This window comes from Helianthus annuus, chromosome 8, assembly GCF_002127325.2.
Source record: "Helianthus annuus cultivar XRQ/B chromosome 8, HanXRQr2.0-SUNRISE, whole genome shotgun sequence".
NCBI lineage: Eukaryota > Viridiplantae > Streptophyta > Magnoliopsida > Asterales > Asteraceae > Helianthus > Helianthus annuus.
This window is the reverse complement of record NC_035440.2, coordinates 77,417,404-77,436,428: the sequence shown is the minus strand read 5'-3', so window position 1 is coordinate 77,436,428 and position 19,025 is coordinate 77,417,404. Positions and strand designations below refer to the sequence as shown.

General features: G+C 36.2%; 2 protein-coding genes and 1 long non-coding RNA gene across 3 annotated transcripts; 1 reads left to right on the top strand and 2 right to left on the bottom strand.

Moving 5' to 3' along the window:
- Nucleotides 1–5,130: 5,130 nt before the first annotated feature.
- LOC110871200 lies at nucleotides 5,131–12,384 on the bottom strand. The gene is made up of 7 exons (XM_035976047.1): nucleotides 12,243–12,384; nucleotides 11,856–11,987; nucleotides 10,696–10,740; nucleotides 10,573–10,591; nucleotides 6,721–6,790; nucleotides 6,530–6,627; nucleotides 5,131–5,587 (listed from the first exon to the last, which is right to left on the bottom strand). Exons 1-7 carry the CDS (start codon nucleotides 12,382–12,384, stop codon nucleotides 5,581–5,583), a joined length of 513 nt encoding a protein of 170 aa, XP_035831940.1. The 3' UTR covers nucleotides 5,131–5,580.
- Nucleotides 8,652–9,278, top strand: LOC110871199. Its single transcript, XR_002553552.2, has 3 exons — nucleotides 8,652–8,696; nucleotides 8,790–8,877; nucleotides 9,252–9,278. It is a non-coding gene; the product is annotated as an uncharacterized LOC110871199 (long non-coding RNA).
- Nucleotides 12,385–15,671: 3,287 nt separating the features above from the next.
- LOC118480989 (extensin-1-like) lies at nucleotides 15,672–16,291 on the bottom strand. Its single transcript, XM_035976046.1, has 2 exons — nucleotides 15,877–16,291; nucleotides 15,672–15,688 (listed from the first exon to the last, which is right to left on the bottom strand). The coding sequence occupies exons 1-2, from the start codon at nucleotides 16,289–16,291 to the stop codon at nucleotides 15,672–15,674; spliced, it is 432 nt and encodes a 143-aa protein (XP_035831939.1).
- Between the last annotated feature and the right edge of the window lie 2,734 nt (nucleotides 16,292–19,025).

Sequence of the window (19,025 nt, the reverse complement as noted above, 5' to 3'; positions counted from 1 at the left end):
TTGGGTTCGGGTCGGGTTGGGTATATTTTCGGTGCGGTTCTCGGTTATTTTCGGTCCGGACCTAAACTTGCTCACCCCTAGAGATAAATGTAGTATGTATAGCTATTTTGTACAACTTTTTAACCTTTGTGAACAAGTTGTTGTTGTTGCATCTTTCAATAACTTATTATTGTGTCACATATCTTTCCTTTATACATCACCTAGATAGCTATTTCTACAATTAACAAGGCTTTGTGTACACCTTAATATTGGTTGTGCGACGTATCTTTTACCCTTGCCTTTGTAAATAATACACATATGGATTGGCAAAGGAACTACATGCATAAAGTGTTTGCCCTCCTACCCGTAATCCATCTTATCTAACCTCGTCCTCATACTCGCCAATCACTACTACTGAGTTTATGGCAAAATATAGAATTCATGGAATGATTGGTACTCGTTCTTTTGGTTGTATGTACAAATGCACTGAAAAGGCAACAAGAAAAAAAAAATATGCATGTATGATAATATTGAAAAAAGGAGATAAAAGATGATGAAAAGGCAAATAACGAGATCGAATTGTGGAACAGATACCAGAGCATCCGAATGTTGTAACCTTCAAGGAGAAGTTTGAAGATGAAAAATGTTTTCAAGTGGTGATGACTTTATGTGACGGTGGGGGGTTGTTCAGTCGTAAGGGTAAGGGTGAAGGGGGTCGTTTCACCGAACGACAAGCGGCAAGAGCCATAAGGGACATCATGGAAGGAGTTAAGGTAAAGTTCTAGCCATTTTGATCCATTTATTGTATTCTAATTAATTGTGAAAGCTGATATATTTTTGCTAATAATTGATTGATTAGTTTTGTCACCAAAATTATATCTTTCATGGAGACATAAAGCCTGGTAATATAATGTGGAAGGATAAAGAGAAATCGTGCCTGGTTCTTGTTGACTTTGAAGTGTCCTTGAAGTTCACACCAGGTACGTAACTAATTAACCAACATCGATCCCTAGTTCCCTATAGTAACTAACTATTTTGTTCATTAATTAATATACTTATCAATACATGTGATGCACTACAATTCAATTTTAAGGGAAAAGCTCTATGGTAAACTTGCAGCCCTTACACCATACACTGCTCCAGAAGTAATAGATAAAAGCTATGGGAAGGAGGCTGACAATTGTAGTGTTGGAGCTATTTTGTACCAAATGATCTATGGCACTCTTCCCTTTGGTTTCATCATGATGGTGAGTTGTTTAATTGACTTCCCAAATTAGTTATAGTTGTTAAGACTTTCCAAAAAACTCGTGGCTCGGAGCTTGCTCGAAGCTCGCTCGAATTTAGCTCGGAAAAAACTCGCTCGATATGGCTTGGTATATTTCTATGTTTCTTCAACCGGTTCGTATATTTTAATCCCTGACGGCTTGGTATATTATTGTGTGATCAGCGCTTCAAACCAAACAGAGGTTCGTTTTGTTTAATGTCCGATTCCAAATAACTATTCGGCTGGAGTCGTTGTCTTTTTATCGCCACGCCACAAAATCCTGGGTGAAATCAGTTGAGTCAGGATGAAAATGATATTTTTTTTTCCTAAAGCATAACCAATATCATATTTCATCTCATTTTCAGGTTTGAGAGGATTAGGCCTTGAAAGAACCTTTATCACCTTTCTACCACTTGTCTTCGTGAACCAATGTCCAAACCTTCTTTTCTTCATCTCTCTACTTTTCATGGCTATCAACAGAGATGGCCTAAACACGTTCTACTTTATAAAATCAAGGGTGTGATTGTAATTTTTGCCAGCCATACACGATGGAATAGAGGTCATGACCAAGGGAATGAGGGTTTGGCTTGATTGTAAAAAGGAAGGGAACGAAGTGTTGTTTGGGTGTGTGAAACCTTAACGCTCGTCCAATACTGACCGAAAGCTCGCAACGAAGCGCGAGAACTTCTGTTTGTGTACACCTTAATATTGGTTATGCGACGTATCTTTTACCCTTGGCTTTGTAAATAATACACATATGGACTGGCAAAGGAACTACGCGCATAAAGTGTTTGCCCTCCTACCCGTAATCCATCTTATGTAACCTCGTCCTCACACTCGCCAATCACTACTACTGAGTTTATGGCAAAATATTCATGGAATGATTGGTACTGATTATTTTGGTTGTGTGTACAAATGCACTGAAAAGGCAACAAGAAAAAAATATGCATGTAAGATGATACTGAAAAAAGGAGATAAAAGATGATGAAAAGGCAAAGAACGAGATCGAAATTGTTGAACAGATACCGGAGCATCCGAATGTTGTAACCTTCAAGGAGAAGTTTGAAGATGAAAAATGTTTTCAAGTGGTGATGACTTTATGTGACGGTGGGGGGTTGTTCAATCGTAAGGGTAAGGGTGAAGGGGGTCGTTTCACTGAACGACAAGCGGAAAGAGCCATAAGGGACATCATGGAAGGAGTTAAGGTAAAGTTCTAGCCATTTTGATCCATTTATTGTATGCTAATTAATTGTGAAAGCTGATATATTTTTGCTAATAATTGATTGATTAGTTTTGTCACCAAAACTATATCTTTCATGGAGACATAAAGCTTGGTAATACAATGTGGAAGGATAAAGAGAAATCATGCCTGGTTCTTGTTGACTTTGGAGTGTCCTTGAAGTTCACACCAGGTACGTAACTAATTAACCAACATCGAAGCTCGCTCGAATTTAGCTCGGAAAAAGCTCGCTCGATATGGCTCGGTTTGAAAGTGAGTCGAGCTGGCTCGACTCGGCTTAGCTCGGATTATTTTACCTATAATATATTTGATTTTTATATACACTATAATATATTATAAAAAACTGATTATTCTTTCCATGTATTTAGGCTTGTAATTTGATATCTACGACATATTTGAAGGTTGATTACTATGCTAATGAACTAGTATTGTATTTCGTTGAGATATAAAACTTATTTTGTGTTGTTGAACTTGATTTTGGCTTATAATGTATTATGTTGAACTTATTTTGAATATATATTCTTTTGGAGTATTGAATAATATTTTAAACTAATGAATTTTGAGAGCTATATATTAAAAAAAATCATGCCAAACCAAGCCGAGTCGAGCCATGTCGGTTTAAAACCAAGCCGAGCCCTAGCTTAGATTTTCAGCTAGCCGAGCCAGCTTGGTTTATAATCAAGCCGAGCCCGAACTTGCCCTAGCTCGGCTCGGCTCATGAACAACCCTAATAGTTGTGTTAGGGCCGGCCCAACAGTATAATTGGGTAAGGTTTGAGCCTAGAGCATCCAATTAAAAAAAAACAAGTCTAAAAAATTGCATATTATATAGTGTCATAATTTTTAAAACTAGACTCGGTGTAGCATGGTGGCCAGAAAGAAGGATAATCTTCGATTGGTGCTGGGTTCGAATTTCACCAGCAAATTTTTTAATCCAATTTTTTGTTAATGGTCGGTTCAGCAGATGGGCCAATATACCTCCGATCTTCGTTTTCTCGTTCTCAGACGTCATCAATATTCACAAAGGGGTTAATGGGGATAACAAGCGAAAGGAGATTATTCGTGGGCTGGTTATGGTGATGTGTTGGGCGATATAGAAAGCTAGGAACGATATTGTGTTTGACAATGGTAGAGGAAATAGTGACGACATTTTTGGAGTAGGTAGATCTCTTGGATTTTTTTTTTTTTTTGCTCAAAAATAGGTCCAAGTATAAGGATATAGTATGGAGAGAATGGTTATCCGTTGTATATGGTGTAGTTTGGTTGGTGGTGCGGTCCTGTGTTTTTTGTCAGGCCGGCCGTTTCTTTAATAAAATTCTCTTTTCAAAAAAAGAAAAAAAAAATTGTTAATGATATTATAGAAATAAGGCCCTTGTGATTAAATTTTGAAAACAAGTTTCGTAGAGTGCTGAGTTCAAAATCATTCCCCTCCTAAACTAGAGATTAATGTTTAGTTATATTAAATAGCCTAATATTTTATTTATTTAACTTTAAACAGTATCAATGAAAAAGATTTTGTTAACATTTTTTTGTTAAATAAACATAAATATGTATTAAACCGAATTCATGAGCATCCTCGTACCTTGAGAAAAAAATTAGAAATCATATCATGTTTAATATAATGTGGGTGGAGTTATTGAGTTGATGTATATTTGACCCTTTACTCCATTTTAGTAACCAATTTTGAGTTGATTTGTGTTTAATATAATCAACTTTATTTTATTAATGACTATATAGGTTTTTTATTATTAATTTTCATGTTAAATAGAAATCCAACTTACTAACCCAAAAAATATAGAAAGGGCCTCTGATTTTCACTTTGGGCCTCCAAAAATGCTTGGGCCAGCCCTGAGTTGTGTACAATATTACAAGTGTAATTGCTTATAGAAATAACTATATACATTAATTGCATTGCAGCATCGATTGGCCACTTGTTTGGCCAGCCTACAAGACCCATTTTTAGCGATCCAGATTACACTGATTATCACATGCTTTGGGATCCCAAATCAAAAGAACACGGCGTCGATTGCATCAAACAGATGCTTAGCAGAGAGCCTGGGTCTCGAATAACCGCGGAGGGTGTTTAAGGTATCTCTCTATACACACACATATATAACTAATTAATAATTAATTAAATATATTTTGGTTTTCTAAAACAGGGCATCCATGGATCCTTATGCATCAGACTGAGTGATGGAAAGTTGAAGAGTTTGAAGAGTTTGTTGTGTGTTGTTGAAGAGTTTGAAGAGTTTGTCGTGTGTTGTTGAAGAGTTTGAAGAGTTTGTCGTGTGTTGTTTGATTTTACTAATAATAGAGACAACTGTTAACCCGTTTGGGAAACGGGTTAACAAAACTCGTTACACGCATTGATATTTGAAACCACTTTGAGGGTGGCTTTGACTTGGTTTTGTTGATGTTTGAAAACTTAATAACCTACAGGATAGATTTGTAGTTGAAAACTAAACATGGATAAGAGTTTTATGCCTCTCAAAGCAAGCTTACGCTTTTTTTGAATCTAAAGCAAGCTTAAGCATTTCGTTCTTATAAATCGTGTATATTCTCTCTAGAACTGTCTCGTCATCTATACTCGCTCAATTATGTGTTGTTCCAAAAACAAGCTAAACAGGTCTTTAATCTATGAGCAATTCTTTAATAACTGTCGCAAACATGTAGACACTGCAGTGCATTGATGACAAAAAAATCAATTTCATAATATAACAAAAGTTTCATCTACATATGTACTAGTAAGTAGTAGCATAACAAGAGTAAATTCTAGTTTAGTTTACCACAACCAGAAGTCATCCTCATTTCCTCTCCGTTTCCTTCTTCGAAACCCCATAATCCCATCCTCTTGCAAATTCATATCGCAACCTGGTTCTTTTGCGTCTTCAAAATTTGCAATCTATGAATAATCAGTTAGGGTTCTTCTTCTCTTGATTCGATTAACAATCGAAACGACGCACCCCTGATCGTGTTCTTGATTCAAAACTATTTAATTACCTAAAAAATTGAGGGCCCGTGTAGATGAAGAGAGAACTGAAAGCGTCAATTCTGCTAACATTTCGTTTACTTTGCCTTTCATCATTTGGAGTCCTGTTTCAAGTGCCAGTACAAAACAGGGAACAAACAATTCATACTAGAGTATTTAAAACAGTAGTCGGTAAGTGCAAGCTTATTTAAGTGGGCCTCTTGCTCAACGCTTGGAGGGACTCTGAATCGTATTGATAAAATCTTTTTTTTTTTTTTTTGATTTCAATTGTAACTAGCTTTATTAATAAACAGATAATTTACATCGAGATAGTTGGTAAACGGGCAACAAGCTGCGCCGCTACCCCTTTTTGAATAGCAAAACTAAGCCTTTTAAAAACTACGTCCATAGATCTCGGGGTCATAACATTACTATGCATGACCCTTTGAACTCGACTAAGTAGGTCCACAGCCTCTGGCGCCAGAAAACCAAAAGTATCAAAAGCAAATGGGATAAACACGTGCTGGTTGTCAAGGCACGCTTTCTCATGCTTGATCACTTTACCCGAAGCAGCTTTTAAAGCAGCCTGACCCACTGTGAAAACACTACTCCCTAAGCCCACTAGCGGGGAAACCCCTGTTAGATCCACACAGGCGTGTTTTCCTCCTACCCATCCAAAGACAAGAATGTCGGCTGGTCGAAGGGTAGATCTCCCTTCCAACGGGTCTGTTAAGAAATTAACGGGTGCCTCTTTCTTAGCAGAAATACCAGCGCGCCTGAATATGTCAAAAAGGACATCCCTAACCAAATCATGTCGATCTTTGCAAAGAATTTAAAATTTCAAATCCCTTTTTACCATATATGATTGTATATGAACATCTGACATGTTAATCAAAAATGAAAAAACTTGACTAAATAAGTCCAATTTGGTGTTTAAAATTATTAGCAAGTCCTAAAATGGCCCTTTCCACCCTTCTCTTTTTAACCTTTTCAATTTCGGCCAACCGTATTATGTAAGGATATTAATTGATAAAATGTTGAGTATCATGTGCATATAAATTAACTTAAAAGTTACATACCATCTGCCACTGCTTTTCAACTTTAATAGAGGACATGCCAAGAGCAACTCCTTGAGGCTTGAGTAACATCTCAGTCGATGTTCTTTCTCCACACAGACCTGCATATAAGTGTTTAAACATGAAAAATATTTATGCAGTAGATTCAATGACCAAAACCTTAAGGGATGGTAAGTAATGGGAAAAAAACTCACATTCTTCTCCTTCAAAACTCTGCCATTTGAGCACTTCTTCTTCTTCACTTTATCTTCAACAATACCAGAGCTATAATTTCATTTTGAGTAAACCTCAATTTTCGTCCATGTGGTTTGCTGATTTTAACACCTTCAGTCCAATAGTTTATGAATTACATTTATCATCCATTAGTTTGCTGATTTTAACAGTTTCAGTCCATTAGTTTCCTGAATTTAACAGTTTCAGTGTTAGTGGTGTGGACTGAAACTGTTAAAATCAGGAAACGAATGGACTGAAACTGTTAAAATCCGCAAACTAATGGATGATAAATGCAATGTTTAAACTATTGGACTGAAGTGTTAAAATTAGCAAACCACATGGACGAAAATTGAAGTTTACTCTTTCATTTTTGAAGACTAAAGTCGTAACCACAATCAATCTCCATAAAAAAAAATCATAAATTTAATCTTATCTACTGATGAAACCAAATAAACAATCTTGGTGATTAGGGCCGTTCAAATCGCTTGCCGCTCGTCGCTCGCTCGACGCTCGTTCGGAAATTGCTCGGAAAACGCTCGTTCGATTTGACGCTCGGTTGTCAACGAGTCGCTCTGCTCGGTTCGGTTTGTAAACGAGCCAAGCATGAGCAAAGGTTCGCTCGGCTCGGTTCGGCTCGAATTATTATTTTTAATTAATAATTAGTATATATATACATAGGATTAGGTTCAAACGAGAACATTTTCTCCAGCGTGAACTGCGTGAACTTATCTGGGCCCTTGATTTTTATGATCTTGAGATTTTTAGTGAATGGCAAGATGGTAATTATTTGGTTATTTGTTACTATTTAATTAAGTGAATAAGGGTATATGTGTAATTTACTTTTTAATTTGATTGCAAAAATCTCGTTTATCTCCATATTTAGTTTTCATGATCCCACGAAAATCTCTCTCTCACATATCATTGACATAAAGAAAAGCAGAGGAAACCATCGATCCCTAAACAAAAAAACAAACCCTAAATCGATCCTCGCCGTCTGCCTCCCACCGCCACCACCACCTCTCGTCGTCGCCCTTCCATCCTATCGACATCAAACATCACCGCTCCTTCGATGATTATTCTCCTTCCGATTTGGTACTCAATCGATTTTCACTCACACACAATAACCAATCAGGTACAATTGAAGGCGAGGCATGGCTTAATTTTGATGATGTTAGGGTAGGTTTGGTCATGGACCAATTGACATATGGAAATCTCAATCTTCAAAGTTTTATTACGGATGCAGTGAAAGAGGCCCTCATTATGCGCGTAAGTTACTTGTCTTGTTTGTTAACGTAGGTTCAGGGCACCGTGGGTGGGTTAGCCTGTCGCCTAGGTGCAAGTCCCGTCTAGCCCATTTTTAGTTGTTTCCGGCCAGTGTAGATTGGTTTAGACTGGATTTTTTGGCGGGTTGGTCGGTTCAGACAGGTTTTTGGCGGGTTCAGATAAGTTTTTTTTCCGGTTCAGTGCGCCTTGCTGCACTCAAGGCAGTTTTGCTGAACCGAGTTGAGCCTGGGCGCCTGCCTTGTGCGTCTTTAACTCCATAGTTTTAACAACTGAGACAGACTGCAGGAATGTTTTATGACATAATTTATTATTTTTCTGTTTTAATGCTAAATTTTTAGATATTTATTAGACTTTGCTAGTTCCCATATTGAACTTTGCTTCATTAATCATGATGGTTATAAGCTGGTGAAGAATGTCGATATATACTCTGTCTGCTTCATCGTTGAATTAATCTGTTTTAAGAACCTATTTATCAACTCACATATATGTTGTCTTGGGTCAGTATTGGGCTTGAGATTTTTCAAGATTCTTAATATTGAATTTGAATTTCATATCTATTGCTTAGAGGTCTACACACTAAATGAATTCTTACACAGCTCCTGTTCATGAGTCACTATCAGATGGGTATATGCTTATTGCTGCTAGTGGAGGGCTGATTCAACAAAGAACTGGAGTAAGCATTCGTCTGTTCTCTTTTGTAGTTTCTAGTCATTTGTATTTTACTGAATCATTATTTTTCTTTGCACACAAATAACTGATGCTTAAGTGGCGGTTGGAAGGGATTTTCATTTGCTCAAAAGTTACTATCGGGTGATATTCTGTTCTTTCATCTAGTTGGAAGCTGCAAGCTACAGGTAATTATGGGGGGTGTTTGAATTATGCAAAGTATTAGTTGCCGAGTTTTTTTGTTCAATTTTTTGATTTTGCTCTTTTTTTAATGCGACGTACACATGTGTATTCTGATTTGCTCTGGTTTTAATGCGATGTACACATGTGTATTTTGATTTTGCTCTGGTTTTACTGCGATGTACACATGTGTATTCTGATATTGCTTTGTTTTTAATGCGATGTACACATGTGTATTCTGATTTTAACGCAATGTACACATGTGTATTGCGTCTGTTTTATGATATCTCAGAATTTTTTGTGTATTGAATGTGTAAGGTTGTTGATGTACACTTGTGAATTATGCAAAGTACTAATTGCTGAGTTTTTTGTGTTATTATAGGAGACGTCGTAAACGAGGAAAGTGGAGATGGAAGGTCGATAAGGATGATTCACGTATGAGGTCGATAAGGATGATTCAGCATACAACGCGGCGAATAGTTGTAAAAGACTATGTCTTTTTTATTTTTCCGATTATGTTGCGTTTATTGTTTTCACAAAACTGGAACTTGTAATTGTATGTTTTTTTTTGGTTTGGCAAACATTATGGAAATTGTTATTTGCTTAATATAAAATAGGTTTACAAGTTTTATTTGTTTATATGTATGTATTATGTAGCTAATTACACATATGTACCATGCTGAGTACACATGTGTACTGTTCAATTCATATCAAAGTACACATGTGTATACCGTTGAAATATGAAGGTTACGTGAATCTTAAAAATCATAATCCGAATTCTGGTGGCGAAATCTAAAAAATAAAAATGAAATAAAAGATAACGTGGATAACGATTTTAAAATAGGAAAGATGTAACTTCATTCAATTATTAAAATAATGATTTAAATATAATTTTTTATATAATTACAATCATACCCTTAACAACTAAAAAGGAAATCAATGGTCCAGATCAGTTCACGCATGGGATTAGGTTCACGCTGGAACCCTACCCTATATACATAAATATAAATTATACATATACACACACACCTATATATACACACACATTACACATACATATATACTTAAATATAAATTAAATTTATAGGTTTATATATACCACTCTATTAAATTTTGGTCTACTGTATACAAATTTACAATTGTATCTATACGTACTACCCCAACCACGCCAATAAAAAAATTAATATAAAAACCTAAAAGTTAAATCCTAAACCAATAAACGACAAGCTGCTCATCGCCTCAATGTTTCATGTCGCTACCCTAAGTCGATCGTCTCCTGCTCTCAACGCAATTGTTCGTGCAATATGGTTATCGCCTCATCGGCCACAACATTGTTATTTATAAGAAAAATATTATGTCATGAAATGTGCATGTTTTTAAAGACATAAAAACTTGAGACCAAACATTGTCACTGTCTCTCTCAGCGAATTTCAATCGGGCGACACGGATGTCCAAATCGCTCGAACTTCGCTCGACGCTCGCTCGGAATATTTACTGCTCGAAAAATGCTCGCTTGATTTGAGGCTCGGTTTTAAATGAGCCGCTCGGTACGGTTTGTAAACGAGCCAAGCATGAGCAAAGGTCCGCTCGGTTCGGCTCGGCTCGTGAACAACCCTATTGGTGATAATCAGAAATTCCTATATATATTATATTAGTTTAAAAACATATTGTGCAAAGATTTACAATATACTAAACCCCTTTACTTAGTTGACTTTGACGATTAAATAACTTTTTACAACCACCGATTCAGAAAAATCGGAAACCTTAATACTTAAAAAACAAAATAAAAGATCGGAACTTACTCAATCGTGGGGAACCGCCGGATTGCCTGGTTGATGCGAGTACGACGTCGTTTACGCAACCACGCCGATGATAGGGTTAAAACCTCGGGAAGAAAGAAAACTAAGAGATAGGGAGATATTTGACTCAAATTATACTTGATTCCATTCCATACGTAACATCCAAATAAATAGATAAGGAACTTTCATAAGACACCCCCAAACTAAACCAAAATAACATCCTAATCCCTTGACTTAACAATAGTAATAAAACTAAAATAAATAAGATACGTAACAATACTCCCCCCTTAACCTACTTTTTGCCCTCGAAAAGTAAGCTCTTCAATTCAATCCTTAACCCTTGTCGTCTTGTTCAGTTTCCTCATCGCCTTCCACGTTAATCACAAAAAGTTGTTTCTTTTTGCACTTGTGTCCTGGAACGAACTTTTCAGTGCACCAAAAGTATTCTCCTTTTGACTTTTTTAACTCTAGTTCCTCACCTGACAAGCGCTTCGCGTTAATAGTTGCTGGTTTATAAGCTGGTGGCCCAGGGACTCCTGTTGGATCTGGAAGCAACGGAAGTTTTGAAGCGTTAACCGAAGGTGTTATTTTGACATCTTCGGGTTGCAGCCCATCCTCCACATCTTCACCTGAAAACCGAGGAAACTCAACCTTCCCGACCCGCATAGGCCGAGTACCCGTCCGCGATTCATCGCTAAACAGGCCCTTATCAGGGCCGCCTCCGCCGCCGCTGAAGCCGCCTCCGCCGCCGCTAAAACTGCCACCGCTTGAATGCTCCTTGAGTGCTCGTAAGATCTCTTCTTGTTGTTTCATCGACTGTTCTTGTTGTTTCAACATGGTGGCTAGGGTTTCTTGGAGATTTGAGATTGCTTGCCAAGTTCCTTGAGAGTGCTGTCAATTTCTTGATTGCGTGTGTTAGTCATGGTAATCGAAAGTAATTCCGACCGGAGATCGGAACGGCTCTGATACCCTTGATAGGGTTAAAACCTTGGGAAGAAAGAAAACTAAGAGATAGGGAGATATTTGACTCAAATTATGCTTGATTCCATTCCATACGTAACATCCAAATAAATAGATAAGGAACTTACATAAGACACCCCCAAACTAAACCAAAATAACATCCTAATCCCTTGACTTAACAATAGTAATAAAACTAAAATAAATAAGATACGTAACAGCCAGCCGATCTACCTCCCGGTGGTTACGGAAATTAGCGACGGTGACGGCGGGTGCCCGGGCGGTGAAGCGATGGAGATCCCCTGCGCTCACATGTAACGCATATGTGTATTTACGAATTACGAAGCAAAGATAAGGCAAGGCTAAAAGATACGTGGCAAACTCTAGAAGCAAAGATAAGATACGACAAGGTAAAAGATACGTGTTACGAATTACGAAGCAAAGATAAGGCAAGGCTAAAAGATACGTGGCAAACTCTAGAAGCAAAGATAAGATACGACAAGGTAAAAGATACGTGGCAAACTCTAGGATGCAGGTGTACACAAAGCCTTGTTAATTGTACAAATAGCTAGCTAGGTGACGTGTAAATGGAGATGGCAAAAATAACCGAGCCCGACCGGTATACCCGATACAAACGGAACCAGTATACCCGATACCCGACGGGTATTGGGCCGGGCATAGGATTAGCTTTAGAAGTTTTCGCGGGTATGAGTCGGTTACAAGATTAGGTGATACCCGACCCGATAACCACATACCCATTTAGCCGAACTATATACCCGAATTTTTTAATTTATATTTTTATTTTTCATTAACCTTTTTCTATTAGTGATTTATTTTAGTATATTCATAATATGAAAAAAAAAACAAATTTTCTTTTTGTATATGTATTTGATAATAGTATTTATATTTTATATGTTGTGAATAATATATATGTAAGTGTATAAGTATTAAACAATTATTATTAATTTATGATATAACTTATATGTATGTAATGTACATTTTTTGTTTTAGTTAGTTGTTGTATAAATAAAATTATATAATAATTGTAATAGTAAAGAAATGTATTTGAAAATCTCAACGTATATCTTTTAACAAACTAATGGGTATACTCGATTCCCGCCGGGTAATTACTCGACAAATACCTGACGGGCATTGGCCGGGTATGAGACATGATTTTACAACCAGGTATGAATATTAGTATGAGATTACCAATACCTGACCCGAATCCTATATGTTGCCATCCCTACGTGTAAAGAAAAAATATGTAACATAAGGTTATTGAAAGATGCAACTACTTGTGCACAAAGGTTAAAAAAATTGTACAAAATAGCTATACTACATTTATCTCACAACTTAAGCTTCGCAGTTATATATAAATTAAAATATATATATATATATATATATATATATATATAGAGAGAGAGAGAGAGGTAGAGGATCCTGTAAAAAAGGCCTAAAGTGTGAGAAGGGTAAGAAAGAATCTCAGCCATTAGATCTTTTGATCTAATAGTTGAGATTAATAGGGACCAAATTGTAAAATATTTTCATTAATTTGGACTGATTTGAAATATCTATGTGCAATATAGTCTTTTAAACCCACTAGAAATTAGGTAATGCAAATGTAACTTCTCCCCGTCTTTTTTAAACGTCAATAACTTTTTATACGTGACTTTTTTTTTAAATTACACCATAATAACAAACATTTTTTTATCTTTAATATGAGTACCATATTGCTATACTAATATAGAGAAAAAAATATGTTTCGATCAGATGTTTAGTCAATGAATGGTGTTATATACTTGCTGAATGGTGTTATATACTTGCTGAATGGTTTATATACTTACTGAATGGTGTTATATACTTGCTGAATGGTGTTATATACTTTGGTGTTATATACTTGCTGAATGCTGAATGGTGTTATATACTTGCCGAATGGTGTTATATACTTACTGAATGGTGTTATATACTTCCTATAATTAAGGTGGCGGTTATGGGAAGTTTTTAATTAATTGAATTAATGATAAAATTACTTGTTTACCCTTTTCAATTAATTTAGATCTAATGACTGAGATTTTTTCTTACTTTTCTCACACTTTTGGTCTTTTTTACAATAACCTTACCCATATTAAAAAGGAAAGCTTGTGAATAGTAACTTCAACCACATTTTATTGTATATATACATGTTTTCCTCATATATATATTAAAAAAGAAAGCTTGTGAATAGTAACACCAACCACATTTTATTGTATATATACATGTTTTTCCTCATTTATATATGTATTGGCATCTGGTATAGTGGTTGGTATATAGTATTCTTAACAAAAGGGCTTGTTCGATCATTCTCTGTCCTTTTTTTTCCCACTTTATTTTCCCCTTCTCAAAAGTGCTCCCCTCCCACAAACATAACTGAAGTCATCTACTCTAGGGCTTTCAGGTGAAGATTCGAGCGATCAGAGGTGGTAGTGGCGAATTCCGACTGCGCTGTTAAACTCGGTGACAGTGACGATGATGGTGGCTAAATTAGGGTTCTGACGCGGTGGTTCTAAGGCGTTGTAGCGGCGTCGTCACCACAATTACCATCGCTTTGCACTTGCAAAACCCTAACCTATCCCAACACCATCTATAAGCACTAATCGAACTCGTCAGAATCGCCTTGGATCGAAGACCCAGTGGAACACCGGTCTGCATTTCTACCAACATTGTCACTACTGTCAACCTCCGCATCCACACTCACACATCTGATAAGGTACTTTGTTTTATCTCGCTATGTGTTAAGTGTTCTTGATTATGGTCAATTAAATATGCTTAAATAACCTTTTGGTAATCGAAGATGGAAATTGACCTTTTAATCTGTTCTTCAAGCCAAGAATGGTGAGTTTTAATTGTGTTTGAGTTTGGATTTAGGCCTAATTTTGTAACTTTATTATTTATCAAGTGGGTATTCCAGATCAATCAATGATGTCGTGTTCGTCTTCTTCATCTGGGTCAGAGGATGAGGATGAATGCATGGATTCAGGATTCGTACAGGAAAGGAGGCTACCATGCGGTTCGAATCGACGATAAGTTCTCCGTTGGTGGATACATCGCTCAGCGGAAGCTCTGATGGGGCCAGTTCTCCCATGTTTGGCTTGCGTATGATTCTCAAACATCTGTAAGTTTTTTTGTTCTGTTTTGTTTGATATATGATCATGTACAGTGATAGTTTGTTATGATTACATTTAGTTACAAATTTATGAGCTTTTGTCGGAATATAGATATGAAATGGTCCTTTAATTAATGCTTATAAAATGTTAGGTGATTCGTTATTTCCAAAGGGGAAGTTATTATTAATATTATTATGTTTGTATCTGCAAATAGATAGTTTCCTTTATGTTTTACTCATTGTCCTTCATGGGCTGCTGCATTTGATTTAATAAATTTAATAAAAATGCTACTTAAAACGCCCCGCTTGCGGTATGCGCATATAACGTATATATGTGTGGGCGCTCGGGGGAAAAAATGAAAGTGCACTAATTTTAACATTATTTTACTAATTTCGTGAAAATAACGTTAAAAGAATGGATGGTTAATCATGCACCATGTGGTGGCGTTGATAGCTGAAAGACAAGGAGGTACATGCACTAATCGGCAGTTGTCTCAATTGCCGAGTGTTATGTACCTTATGTCCAAGGCTTGATGCAAAACTACTATCGAGCCAGGGGTCTCTGGAAGCAGTCTCTCTATTCCTACGGGGTAGAGATAAGGTTGTCTACATCTTACTCTCCTCAGACCCTACCTTAGCTTTGTTATTGGTGGGATTTGCTTGTGGAGCACACCACTTAACTACTATAGTTTTAGTGATAATAGAATTAGTAAACGAATGAAATTCGGAGAACAAGATAGTTTTAAAGGCGAACATTCGCGTTACATCAGGATAAAAGTCCATCAGTTTACAAATTGAATGAAAATTGTTGAAACTTCTATTTAAAAGAAACAGATCACTTGAATGAAAATCGTTGAAACTTCTATTTAAAAGAAACATATCACTTTATAATATATAGAGGGGATTACAAATGATTATATCCTGTTTTGCAACCAAAAACAAAAAAAAAATTATAATAATAATAATAAAACATATTCTATATGATGATCCCACAAGAAATACATACTAACAACATGATACTTCACAAAATCCCTGAAGACCAAGAAGCAGCCTTTGAATCATACATGTAGTAAGGATAAGGATATGGGTCACTGTTTGTCCGAAACTACCAGGTCCACGACCACCGCCAGTAGCAGCCGGCTGTGTCGGGAAGTACACGAATGATGGAGATGGAGGACCGCGGTTGTCACCACCCGACGAAATGTAAGTTGGTGGTGGTGGAGTTACATCTACCGGCGAATCAAAATAGTAAAATATTTCTGGCGGTGGAGCATTATGGACCGGCTTTGGAGATGAGGGTGGCCTGGATGGAACCGCAGGCGGAGATGGTAGTGGTTTGAAAGTGACTAGAGGTGGAGATGGTGGTGTTTTGAACATGACCGCAGGCGGAGATGGTGGTGGGTTGGTGGTAGAGGGTGGTGATGAACATATGGGAGTGCATGTGCTGCATAGTGAACCTGTGAGGTTGTCCACTGCTGTTGTTACTCCAGCAAATACTAAGAGGAAAAAGAGTTGTTGTTCCATATGCATAATTAAATTGTTGGTCACTTTCTTTTGGCAAATTGTGGGTGTTGATATACAGTGAGTTTGTTTTTATAATTTAGAAGCTTTTTACTACTCGATTTCTTCATGATTTATGCATTTTATTGAAGTGTTAGTATATTGGTGGGAATAATTAGGTTCTTGGGTATGTGCATCACATGTGGCAAAATCGTAATACATGAAGTGCTGTTAGTTCCCATCTTTCTTTTTACCGGATGAAAGCCACATTAGAGATGTATGATAAGAACAAATGAAGAGGAACCAAAATGACGAGAGAATCAGGTTGTTTTTATGTTGTTTTGAAACCCATCATGCTTTACTTTTATCCTGAGATGGTGTTGTTTGTATTAAAAGTACAAGTAATTCAAGGACAAACATCCGTTGTAACGCTCCGCTTTTTCATAACTTTCCTTAATTAGAAAGCTTGTCTTGTATTTCTATTTTTGGAACCTTGTATTCCTTGTAACCGTCTTTCGTTGTATTGTTGTAAATCTGAGACTTTGATCGTAATAAAATTCGTTATTTCATACAAGTTACATATTCGTGCATGCTTATACGTGCTGCAATACTTGGGTTATACGTTACCAATCTCGAAAGCATACGCGTAACCAATACTCGATATACTGGTACTCATAACGTATACGTGCTTGTTAAATATACAATACATGGTTAAATAATAATAATAATAATAATAATAATAATAATAATAATAATAATAGTAATAATAATAATAGTAGTAGTAGTAGTAACGATGATATAATAATAATAGTATAATAATAACTATAGTAAACATCAACTTATATTGTTAATATGTTATTATTAAAACACAAAAAAAAATTAAAAGAAAAGGGGCAGCCCCCCTTGCGATCGAAACTGCCAAAGCAGTTTGTTGTTTTTTTTTTTTATTGCAAAGCATTCACACACCTCGTATTATTGCTTTGAATATTATAAGTTAGCTTTTTTTATAATATGTCATGTTTACACTTGAATCTAGTGTCTCAAACAAAAAAAAAGAAACATATTATGGCTGTGATCAGCCTGCGTATGCAGCCCTATGTGGGGTGTTTGGTTTGTTTTAATTTAAGACTTTTAACCACCAACTAATCATATTAAATGCCAACCAACCTAACCCTAATCCATCCCCTATATAAACCAAGACTTCTCTAAACATTTTTCACTTTTCTAAACACTCTCAACTATCTCTAATCACTCCCAAATTACTCTAAAATCGCAGCAACATCAGAAGTTCGGACAGAAGCACTATCCTTCATGAAAATGAGCATAACTTCTTCATTTCTTGTCCGATTTAGTCCATTCTTTTTCCTATGTGCTTGGATCGACCTTACCTTCGATTCCATGGGTATTTCACAGTAAATAGGTCCCTGGAACTCCGGAAAATAGGCTCCAAAGTCCATTGTTCGTTTTTGTTTTCATTTAATCTTTGTTAAACTTAACCAAACTTGAGTTTTTTCATCTCAAACCTATGTCCTAATGCTTACAACCTATCTTATGATTGGTTAGGCTTAAAAACAAGGTTGAGACATGTGAAATCATAGGTGTAAACCTCACATACTTTCTGTTTTGTTTGGGTTTTAACCCACAAGTAATGAACAAGCCTAATGCTTGATGTTTGTGTGATTATAGGAGTAGCTTGGGCTATCCTACTTGTAAGTCCACACATTACTTGACGTTTTCCTTAGATTAGTTGTATTTATTCATTCTTTATTGTATGTTCATGACCCTCCTTGGTTGTTTTTACATCAAGTGTAGTGGTGAACACCTAGAGGTGCCTAAATGGAAGACTTGATCTTCCTACCTCCTACATGATTTCTATGATATTTAGAGGTACCTAAATGAAGATCTTAATCTTCTACCTCATGCTTGAAATATTGGACTTAATAATATGTATAAAATATATGTAATATATAAGCACATAATCCAAATAATCGAATCTTAGATGATGAATTAGTGTTCATATGTCCCAGTACTAGATTATATCATCCTATAGTATGATAACTTGTTACGATTCTAATGGAACCTTGTTCCATGAAACCATATAAACTCCTTGGAGTACATAGTGTCAAGAACAAGTATCATATGTATTAGATGATTATTTTCACATGTTATTCTCATATGTTATTTTCATGTTGTTTTATTCCGAACCTCGACTCTAAGCATACTTGAACTTTAACCCTTATACATTCGGACTCTACATCTCTAATCGTCAACAATTGGATAATCGGAAAGCATATGCAATATTGTGAGTATACTTGAACCCCTTTTTCGTTTACCACTTTTTGGGGTGTAACATGTTATTTATAAACTTACACACAAACTTTATCATAATACATAAACATTCCTATTACACGCATGCTTATTTGATTACTTGATACTTTAAACTTGGGTTGAGGACATTATGTGTTAAACTTATCATTAACTTCGTACGAGCCTAACCATGACATATGTAGCGCTATAGGATTAACGACCCGCCTGCCCGTAGACTTGTGGTTATGTCATGAGCATATTCCGTTTCATTATTGGTTAGATATGTTTGACACATGCCAATTTTATTGTTTATCTCGTATCAAGAGCTTGCCACGTGGAATTGTTTAAACTTATCTTTTGATACGTATGTACCAAACTTGTATACTCGTCTTTACTTTTGCATTGAACTTTATTTTAAACATGTTACAGGTTGAGGAGGATGATGCTATGA